The following is an 11,657-nucleotide window of genomic DNA, read 5'->3' on the forward strand; positions in this document are numbered from 1 at the left end:
ATTTGCTGCTCCCTGAGATTATCTGGAGGATTTAGAGCTAGTCAGCGTTGCCCATATTGCTTTTCTGTCCCCTGGTTATTGTGTAAGATGTTTGATGAACTTCCTCCCTTGACTAGTGATATTACCTATTAGCATATACCTGAAGTTGGCAAACAGTTTTGACTTCACAACCTGTATATCGGGACCTAATTCATGAGTTCTTGAATGGCAGGGTGGGTGCAACCTCTTGGGTAAAGGAGTTGCTGCTTTATCCCCTTTTGGGTGGTACCTGAACTGGAGAAGGACATGGGCTAGGATGCAGTGTGAGCTACTTCCAGCCTTGCAGCGTTGGGAAGTGAGTCTTTGTACAACTCTTGTTTGTGGGAGCTATGTCGATAATAAATAGTATACTAATGATTAGATGTTGGAGATAATGTCTGAACATGCTCTGCATGACCTAACGGGCCTTTTTCTTTCAGCTTTCTGGATTGATTTTTCTGCCTTGGTCAAAGGGTCCTGCATATTCTAAATCTTCTGGACACTATCTTTCAGAGAACTAAACCATATGGACTGCTTATCTGACAGCATCTCTTCTCTTGAGCACTTCTTTAGAGCAACTGTGTGTTCATTAAAATAATATGCCGGAGTACATAGATGTTGTGCTAGCAGTTTTTCAGACTGCCACTTCCTGAAAATAAAGTCTTTGAATGACTGCACTACATTTAAAAGTGGATTAAAATACACTTTACAGTATATCTAAATCACGCTTAAGCTAGCAGTATTTCTTGCCAACTGCAGCTGACTCTGCAGGCTCATTAAACCCTTGGATTATAACGGAATCTTATTATCGCCCTGCTTTCCCTCCCATGCAAACCAATAGCCTGTAGTATTAAAGCAGTATCTTGCTATAAGTTAATTTGCTGTTTCTAGATAATACCAAATATGTTTTCTCTGCGTCCACTCAGTATGCTTAATGTTGGTACCAGAACTTGAAGTTGCATGCTTCCTGTTGTAGCCCAAGAATCTAGCTTGGAAAATGTGTATTTCCAAATGTGTGTTTCCTGAAGCGACACAGAGCACAGGGGTGAGAATAGCATTTGTAGGGCTATGCAACAGGCAGGAATTAGGGTACTCAAGCCTTCCTATGCTCACTGATTATCTTCATTGCCATCTTCTTTCAAGCCAGGCTTGGAACTTGACTTGGCAGAGAGGGCTGGGCCACAGGTGGCCAGAGTAGGCATTTGGAGAATTGGTGGGCAGGAAACAGCTAAGCACCCACCCCTCCTGCCCACTGAATTTCTCCTAAAGATGTTCTCCTCGCCCCTGTATGAGACATGTATGAGGTTGGAAACTGTGCTAGCCTTATAAGGTGTGTTTGTATCCCAGATTAAATCTGGAAAGCCCCTGCAGGTTGGTCAACTGTCGGGGTTCCTCACTGAGGAACACTTGCTTTGCAAATGAAATTATAACAGTGGGTTGCAGTTGATTAATAAAGAGTGTTCATTGAACTTGAAAGAACCGGGTGCAAAACCTGGCAGCCATGACATTCTCTGGGTAGCCTACATAGAGACCAGTTCGCACAGTGTTGAGCTGACATCATCCTTTTGCAGCAGATGCACACATCTGGGTTAGCAAACAAGCAAGCATGGATGACCTTTTTGCTACAAGTATCAGGGTCTGGTATAGTTGTGTGAATTGTCCCAGAGGCACTGTGCTGTCCTAGCCTACCTTTTAAGGTGATAAATCATTTAAGCTTTGTAACGTGTTTTGTACACCATGGACAGCACTTGATATTATCAAAGCCCATCCCTTTTTATAGCTCTTAAGATTAATTTTAGAACTTAGTATTCATGTGTTCTCGGCTTACTTTCTCACTTTGCTGATTATGTCCTTTCTAGGCCTTTCTTTTCCCCACATTGAAACTGGGACAGGAGAGGTGCTCTGGATAATTATCCAGCATTGTAAGAAATAAAAAGGAGAGAAGGTGAGAGGTGAAATTCTGGGTCTTCTGTCAGATGAGTCAGTGTGCAGTGTGCAGCAGTGCTAAGCAATAGCTGAAATGAACTATGCAGCCAACAACACTGTTCTTGTGTAGTGTCGCAAGTTTTGTAAAGAAAAGTTCTGTGTGCTAAGGACTAAATTAACAGTTGGCAATAGATTGTGAAAAGTATTCCTTTGACTCTGAAAACCTCGCACTACATATAGCTTGGTCTTACAGATCCCATTTTCACTTCCACCTACTTGTTAATTGCTGTGATAAAATTTAATTGCTGTGGCTTAGTTCAAAGTGGGCAGAATTAATTTGGTTTTGAAGGTTATCATGCTTCATACAGAATTCTGTACGCTGGTTTGGGCAGTTGTGCCCCAAAAGGCAGTTTATAAATCACTTAGTAAAATAAAATAAATAATAAAAACAATTAGATAAATTTATAAGACAATTTTTTTGAATTATGGTGCTGGAGGAGACTCTTGAGAGTCCCATGGACTGCAAGAAGATCAAACCTATCCATTCTTAAGGAAATCAGCCCTGAGTGCTCCCTGGAAGGACAGATCCTGAAGCTGAGACTCCAATACTTTGGCCACCTCATGAGAAGAGAAGACTCCCTGGAAAAGACCGTGATGTTGGGAAAGATGGAGGGCACAAGGAGAAGGGGACGACAGAGGACAAGATGGTTGGACAGTGTTCTCGAAGCTACTAGCATGAGTTTGACCAAACTGCGGGAGGCAGTGGAAGACAGGAGTGCCTGGCGTGCTCTGGTCCATGGGGTCACGAAGAGTCGGTCATGACTAAACCACTAAACAACAACAACAACAACATAAGACAAATTATGGAAGATAGATCTCTTAGTAGCCACTAGCTATGATAGCAACATGTTTTGTTTTGTCTTATTTATTTAAAATATATACCTATTGTCTTCTGCCAAAACTGGTCCCAGAGCAGTTTACTTGTGTAAAATGGAAAAGAAGATTCATCTCCAACGTTTAGACATCAGAGAGTCTTGTTCCAAAACTCTGTCAGTAAACACCTTCACTGTAGATCCTTTTCATGCATGTGCTGTGACCTTTCACTTTGAGGTCAAGCACTCCCAGCCCCTCACTGAAGGATGCCACTCAAGTGCTATAAAAACATGTTGCCCAGCACAGAGGCAGGTTCTCTCTTTCTTCTCGCAGGTGGATGGCTGAAGAACTACTTTCAAAGCCAGCACAGCTTAGCCAGACTGATGAACCTGTTTAGCAGCTATCCCCAAGATATTTGTCCAGCCTGTCTGCTATTACTGGGATGAACTGAGTTGGACTCAATTTCTCTGAGCAGTTAAGATGGTGACTGGCAACCTTATGGGGGTTACAGATCTTCATGTACAAATGTAGTTTGCACCTGAATACCAGATACTAGAAACAATTAACAGGACAACCCCTGCCGGCAACCCTTCAGAGGCAACCAGCTATAGACGCTGCTGTACCAAATGGATTTTTGTGTGTGGCTGCCACTGTTCAGGTACATAAAGGAGAAAGAGTCTAAGTGCATGCATAGCTAGACTTACTTTCTGCTGGAATGCCTTGGATAACAAGAGTAGCAAATTACTATATGTATAGTAAGCACTTGTATATCATTAAAGAAAATGAAGGTGCACACATCATTCACATGGTTGGAAGAGGGGCTCAATGACACTTATGTCTTGTGCCTTCTACTCATTTTCCAGCATGCCAAGAGGTGGCAGCCACACTAGATAATGCATCTCCATGTCAATGGCTATGCTGTCACTGCTACTAATGCAAAAAAGGAAGATAGGGGATCCTACATTTACCCATCAGCTCTTAAGCAGCACTGCTTCTGAGAGGGGGATTGAGCATCTGTATCAGCAGTGAAGTACACAGAGACAAGTAAGCATGCCGGCTCCTTCCTAAGGGTTTTTTTGAGGTCAGGTTCACTTCTTCAAAATTCCACACTTCGTGGCAATAGGAAGACACCCTGAGAGTCTCTTTCATTTCCTCTGCCAATCACTTTGCCCAGTGGCAAGCAGATTCTGACTAGGGACCTGAAGGTGAAAATAGGGCTAGCGTGATTATTTGCAATTGCCAAGGTGGGGCAAACAAAATTAGCTCCCTGTCCCTCACTCAGCTTGTAATGTCTGGGGTTCTCATACAGTGCATTTTGCTGCACATACTCCAGTACTCCTTTCATGGAAAAGATATGTCCAGTGGTGCTTTAAACGTTATCAGATATGCAGGGCCCACAGCACTGTGTCAGAACCTCATTTTCTACAAGTTGTATCAAGGACCACAGGGACTTCCAGAAGAGAAAGGGAACAGATCCGCCATACAACCAAGCACATTATTAAAATAATAAGCTGAGCTTTGCAACAGGAGGCTGAGCAAGGTCTCAAAAACCCTTCTTGGATATCTGTTGCCTGCCCTAATCAGTACCTGCAACTTGTACATTCAGGACTCACAAAGAGCTTGTTTCCACCTAATTCTGATAATAAGATGAATGCAGTGCATGGAGCCTTTGGCTTATGTTTGGAGTTATTCTCACAGAGTTATTCAAACTGGACCTGGGGTGAAGCTGCCTACACCCTCACCCCCACTCACACACACCTGTCCTGAAAGCTTTCCCCTTAGAACATACACACACACACTTTACATGGTCTTACTGGATTACACTGGTCAACAACAAATTTGTTGTCTGCGTTTTTTCAGCTGATTTAGGACGAATCTGATGCGCTGAATCCAAAAATCACATTGGTTTTGCTCAATCAGGTCAGGTTTTTGAGTTACGGTCACATGTCGTTTTTTTACATTTTTGTTCACATGTACGCTTGTGTGGAGCATTTTAGAAGAAGTTGGTGGGGGTAAAATGCCATGTCGAATAATTGTTTTGATTGGAAATGATTATTTTAATGACAAGAAGTATTCAGGTTCGAGAGTTCTGGGTGATTATGTCGAAAAGGGATCAGTTTGAAGTCATAAAACCTCGAAATCTTCCATAAATTGGTGCGGCAAAGCATAAAGTTGGGGGATCAAAACCCCTGGCTCACTCAAGTACACTGAAGGAGAACTATGAAGGGGTGAAGTATGTGCTGGAGAAAATTGGTTATGATCAGCATAAGTGGTTTATTTGTGTTGACCTGAAGATGGTGAACTTTTTGTTGGGACAACAGTCTGGCTTCACCAAGTACCCATGTTTTCTGTGCATGTGGGATAGTAGGGACCGTGCTCAGCATTACATGAAGAAGGACTGGCCTGTGTGGGAGGAATTGGTGCCTTGCAGAAAAAGGAATGTCATCAACGACCCTCTGGTTGACAGAGGCAGAATAGTCTTCCCACCGCTGCACATCAAGCTCGGCTTAATCAAGCAGGCTCTGGACAAGGATGGTGACTGCTTCACTTACTTGTGCCAGGCTTTTCCAGGATTGACCATGGAGAAGTTGAAAGCTGGCATCTTTGACGGTCCTCAGATCCGTCAGCTCATCAGAGATCCAGAGTTCGGAAACTCAATGAACGAAGTGGAACTGGAAGCGTGGAAGGCATTGGTTCTGGTAGTGAAGAACTTTCTTGGCAACAATAAGGCCAGAAACTACGCAGAACTTGTCAACAACATGCTGACTGCTTTCAGAAACCTGGGCTGCAACATGAGCGTCAAGATGCACTACCTCTTTTCACATATGGACCGGTTTCCTGAGAACCTGGGTTCAATGAGTGATGAGCAGGGGGAGAGATTCCATCAGGACATGAAAGAGATGGAGACCAGGTATCAGGGTCGCTGGGACGCAGTCATGATGGCTGACTACTGTTGGACTCTGAAGAGAGACCTCCCTGCCACTGAGCATTCCAGGAGTTCCAAGAAATGGAAGTTCAAGCCCTGAAGTTTGAAAAATGGTGAAGCAACATGCAATTTACGTGTTCTTACCTTTATCAATGCCCACCATTCAGTTTACAGTAATCGATCTTTCTATCAGGTAATCAATATATGTTGTTGGAAAAACATTTTTTTCTCTTAAAAACATATTTAGGATAAGTGTTGACAAAAATCAGCTGATGATGCCACAAAAATGTAATCGATTTTGTCACAAGATCTGATTTTTTTCAAATCAACATAGCACAAAAACCTGACCTGATGGAGAGAAATGGATGCCATTTCCTGATTCAGCAGTGCAAAGATACCCTAAATCAGTTGTAGAAATCTAGACAACATTCAAAAAGTAAAAAATTGTTGCCCAGTGTTATGAGGCAGCACAGAATTAAGGACTATCGGGCAGCACAGAGTCACCCTGAGCTCTTATCCAGCAGCTCTGAGTTCTGTACAAGCAGGGTGTGCTAACCAGCAGGCTTGGTGATTTTGCAGCTGCCACATTTTTTATTTTTTTTAATCTGCTGGAATTTAAATGTGATGTCAAAGTGGTATCTTTTGTTGGGAGATGGGCAGTTACTTGTGTTCATTAAAGCTGCAGATGCCTGCTCCGATTATGTATTTCAAAAGCTTTTAGCCCTGATGAAGTGTGAAACAGCTCAGCTGAGGAGAGACAAAGTAATGGCCTCTCCATTTCCCAGTGTCTTAAGAGGCCTAATACAATTGGTCCTAGACCTTTTTTAATAATTTTAAGATGGTGTAATTTGTTCATGGATAATAAAACGGTCCTTTGAGTACACCCTGTAATGTTTTTCATTACCATCCCTCTGTTCAGCCATAACTATTTGGGCCTTTTATATATACTTTTATCCTCAAAGCTTCTAGTCTGCACACTCAGCATGTTTTCTGCTAATGAGGTTTAATAGGCGAAAGTGGCATTGATGAACTATCTCTACCTAGTGCTGTTAAAATACATAGATCCTGCTAAGAAAACCAGAGAAGAATGGAAGCCGCATGAATCTGAGTTAATTCAGCTTGTCCACTCTCTCTGTTGTTATGAAACAGAACAAACAGTATTCTAAATCTCCGTGTGTCATCATACCTGGCTCTTCACAGAGAAATGTTCCCTTTGCATTACCAGGAAACTTAATTCAGTAGCTTCATCTGTGATGCATAAGTATTTGCTGAAAGTTATTAGAGCAGAACTAAAAAGCCATAAATTTCTCTAAAATTCTAAACTGAATATCCAGTCAAAATGCTGCCTTATTTCCACCCCTCTGTCATAATGTGTTATGAGCAATCGAGCTTCCAGCCTTATTTCCACCTCCCTGCCATAATGAGTGAGAGCAGTCTGGTTTCCAGGTGTGGATCTGACCTCCCCAGGGGTTGCTTGGTGGTGCAAATTGGGGAGGGCTATATTTAGTACCTGGGACAGGTGGGAGTACAAGAAGTGTTCCACCAATTCTCCATTTTTCACCTCAACTCCAGGTATAGTGAACATCAACTGATAGCACCATATCATATGCCAATTTTTCTTCTAACTGTTGTCCTAAGATATTTAGCTTTATTGTAATAATTTTACTCCCCACTGCTTTTTAAATCTTCAACCCTGTGAAAGAAGCTGAGTTGAGATATGGTGATTTTCTAAAATCCTCCTGTGTGTTTCATAGTGGAAGGAGGATTTGATCCCACCTATTCCTGATACAACTGATTGGTTCAAAATTGGGAAAGGAGTACGACAAGGCTGTATTTTGTCTCCCTGCTTATTTAACTTATATGCAGAATTCATCATGCGAAAGGCTGGGCTGGATGAATCCCTAGCCGGAATTAAGATTGCCGGAAGAAATATCAACAACCTCAGATATGCAGATGACACAACCTTGATGGCAGAAAGTGAGGAGGAATTAAAAAACCTTTATTGAGGGTGAAAGAGGAGAGTGCAAAATATGGTCTGAAGCTCAACATCAAAAAAACGAAGATCATGGCCACTGGTCCCATCACCTCCTGGCAAATAGAAGGGGAGGAAATGGAGGCAGTGAGAGATTTTACTTTCTTGGGCTCCATGATCACTGCAGATGGTGACAGCAGCCACGAAATTAAGAGACGCCTGCTTCTTGGGAGGAAAGCAATGACAAACCTAGACAGCATTTTAAAAAGCAGAGACATCACCTTGCCAACAAAGGTCCGTATAGTAAAAGCTATGGTTTTCCCAGTAGTGATGTATGGAAGTGAGAGCTGGACCATAAAGAAGGCTGATCGCCGAAGAATTGACGCTTTTGAATTATGGTGCTGGAGGAAACTCTTGAGAGTCCCATGGACTGCAAGAAGATCAAATGCATCCATTCTTAAGGAAATCAGCCCTGAGTGCTCACTGGAAGGACAGATCGTGAAGCTGAGGCTCCAATACTTTGGCCACCTCATGAGAAGAGAAGACTCACTGGAAAAGACCCTGATGTTGGGCAAGTTGGAGGGCACAAGGAGAAGGGGACGACAGAGGATGAGATGGTTAGACAGTGTTCTCGAAGCTACAAACATGAATCTGACCAAACTGCGGGTGGCAGTGGAAGACAGGAGTGCCTGGCGTGCTCTGGTCCATGGGGTCACGAAGAGTGGGACACGACTGAACGACTAAACAACAACAACAACATTCCTGATACATATAACATTCAGTGCGCTGGTTTTCTTATGCACAGTATACACACTGCCTGTCGTATCATCACTCATAGCTGTCTGTTCTGACAGTGCCAGTCATTGCTGAACATCAAACTCAACCAGTGCGTGATCTGCCCTATCCTAATTGTTAGTGCTTATCTATCCTAGGCATGGGAGCATTCGAGCTCCAGCAGCGAAGTAGCTATGGCACTCTCTTCTGCTTGCTTGGATCACAGCATCCAGGTAGAATTCATGCACCTCTGCTTGCCATCGTATTGGGTCAAGCTGGGTTGCTGCAAAAGATGTCTGCTTAATAGTGTGGGCAAGTGCAATACTTAATTCCTTTTGCTGCTTTTTCTCAAATACTGTACTCGAGTTTCAGGGATTCAGCTGTTTCCATACCCCTGTTTCCAGAGATGTATATATGATGTAGTGGCTAGACTGGACAGAACTGGGAAGTATGTCCTGGGACAAAGCTCAAGAAATGCTAGTTTGCTGGAAATAAGTGACGATGCAGCACCCTAAAGATAGCAGCACTTGGGAATTCATCCCCCAGCCTTACAGGGCTTTAGTTGTGCAGCATTAGATGGCAGTCTAAAACCCTGTTCCATTTTATCTTTCCCCTTTTCCTCTTCAAATTTAGCAGGTGGTGGTGGGAGTATAAGCAATAAGCCCGGAGGCAGCAATAGCAGAAACTGAGTTCTGCTGAGATGAGTGGTTGCCTCACATTGGTGCTTCTTTATTTTAATTTGCTTCAAGTTAAAAGAGGAGAATGTCACAATCAGGTAATCCTGAGTTCCTTAGGAAGGTTTTGACACAATATGCAGCAGGTTAAAAAACAACAACCAGTAATGAAATGCCACAGGGCCATTAGTGGCTCTCATTTCACATTTTTTCAAACAGACACACAAGGGAGCAGTGTGACTTACTGTATGTGTTCCCTAACCGTATTCTCTCATTTCTTTCTTAGCTAGCAAGGCAAGCACTATTTGAATAAATGTTTGGCTTTAAATAATTGAATACATTTAAAATCTGCTATCTTTCTTGACTGGGAATTTTTTGAAGTTGCCCTGGAATGTGCAGACTGCATTTAACAATGTAAGGAGTTGCTGTTTTGAAATTTAAAACAGAGAGGGAGTGCAAATGTTGGCTTTAGGATATTTGGGCAAAGAGCTTTGTGTTGAATTCCAAGAAACCATTTTCATTCTTTACAAAACCATAGAAACGTTTGATGTTTAATACCAGCTGATATGTTAATCATTGGTATCATGTGGCCTGTTGCTTACCAGCATCATAAAGGGCTTTAACAAAATAAATTGGTAGTCCGATTCTCCTATTGCCGCAACACAATATTGTGCTAAGCAAAAGGTTCATTTAATATTTTATGATGGTTTCATTTTCTTTAAGAGGTGTTTGGTTTTGCTAAGAAACAATTAATGATGTGTATCTTTATGTTTGTTTCAGATTTGCAATGAAACTGTTTGTTTTGAGAAAGATAAGAGAGATGGCACAGCATGGTCAAAATCAATGGCTAACGGAATTGTAAATAGTCGCACACCTGATTGCCTGTAGCACAGAAAATTCACCTCCAGGCAATTAGGCTGGGAAGCTATACAAAAGTTTTCTCTTCTTTCTGCACACAGATAAGCTGGGGGGGGGGGAGTGGACAGCTGGTAATTCTTCTGGGCTTGTCAGTTGGATTAGCATTGCACTGGGGTTTAGGCAAGACGTATTCTGTTTTAAGCCTTACCACATGGAAACGGGACGTGACTTTTTCCATTCAGCTGTTTACTAAAAAGTTAAATCATAAGTGCTGATACAAGGCTAAATAAATCTTCTTGTCTTTCCTGTTGACTTTTCTTTCCCTCCACAGCCATGGAGCACATCTGCACAAAGCAGAAACATCTGAGGCAGGCAAAAGGAAATGTGCAATTTCAGTCAGCTGGTCTCCATTTTGGGTGCATATGTTCTTGATAAGCTCATTTTCCACACTTCCTAAAGGAGGAGGAAAACTTGGTGGGAAGCCAGCCAGTGGTACATTAGCAGAGAATATAGCTAGGGAACAGAAGTGCTGCTTCTCTTCCACAGGGACTAATTTTCTCTTTCTCCTTTCCTCTCCCTTGCAGAAGCTGGCAGCGACCAGAATTATGTGACCTCCGAGCCTCAGCTGATCTTCTATCCCAGCATCACCTATGCAGTCATTGGCAGCTCTGCCATTTTTGTGCTGGTAGTGGCCCTCCTCGCCTTGGTTTTGCACCACCAGCGAAAGCGCAACAACCTCATGACGCTTCCTGTACATCGACTGCAGCACCCCGTCCTCCTCTCCCGGCTGGTTGTCCTCGACCACCCACACCAGTGCAGTGTCACCTACAATGTCAACAACGGGGTCCAATACATGTCCAACCAGGCCTACCACAGGCCACCAGACCTGGACTCCCCACCATCCTATTCAGAAGCTGTACTAGACCAAAGGTATGTGCACTAAGCATGCGTCCCAGCACTAGTCCAGTATAGAATAGCTGTCGCTTGGAAACTCTGAGGCACCATCACTTCTGTGCATCGCTGACAGAGGGAACATAGGGTGTTGCTGAACTAGAACTCCCATCTTTCGGAAGCTGCAGTTCAGCAACATCTGGAGAGCCAAAGTTCCTCACAGCTGGCTTTTAGTGCTATTTCTACAAACAATACTTCACTTTTATAGAATACAATGAGAAAGACTGTTTTCTCATAATAGTGGAGTTGTGCATTGTTGTTGTTTGAACCAAGAAAGTCATAGGCACTTTTGATGGAAATGGGGAGTGCAGAACTTTCAAAGCACTAAGTATTTTTTAAAAATGTGCATAATAGCAGGCCATTGTTGCCAGAGGTTGCGGGGAGGGAGGCAGACTCCACTTTTTCTTCCTGTTCACCATTTTTCCTTTAAGGGGCTACACAAGCACTTTTGCACTCAAATGGTACAGTATGGGAGTCTTCAACCTTTAAAGAATAAATAATTCAAAACAAAATTAAACTTTCAAAAGGTTGCGCACAAGGAAGGGGGCAGGGAATTGTCATTCACCATTAATGGCATCGCTAAGTGCCATGGGGTTCTTGAAACCATGTTCTGAAATGCACTCACAGTCGCAATTCCCACATGTGGGAGAGGAAATTGCATTTCCCCGACACAAATGCTTAGGTT

At 42.9% G+C, this 11,657-nt stretch overlaps 1 protein-coding gene across 3 annotated transcripts in view; it reads left to right on the forward strand.

Annotated features, from left to right (window-relative positions):
• Positions 1–11,657, forward strand: part of LDLRAD3 (low density lipoprotein receptor class A domain containing 3) — a 115,565-nt gene that overhangs the window by 97,800 nt on the left and 6,108 nt on the right. For all 3 annotated transcript variants that reach the window (XR_014510915.1, XM_083439419.1, XM_083439420.1), the window contains exon 5: positions 10,606–10,951. Coding sequence is in view for 2 of the 3 variants with exons in the window: in XM_083439419.1 (XP_083295545.1) it covers positions 10,606–10,951 (346 nt within the window). In the remaining variant the exon portion in view is untranslated. The remainder of the gene's footprint in view (positions 1–10,605; positions 10,952–11,657) is intronic.

The sequence above is a fragment of the Podarcis tiliguerta genome, assembly GCF_965153285.1.
Source record: "Podarcis tiliguerta genome assembly, chromosome: 1".
Taxonomy (NCBI): domain Eukaryota; kingdom Metazoa; phylum Chordata; class Lepidosauria; order Squamata; family Lacertidae; genus Podarcis; species Podarcis tiliguerta.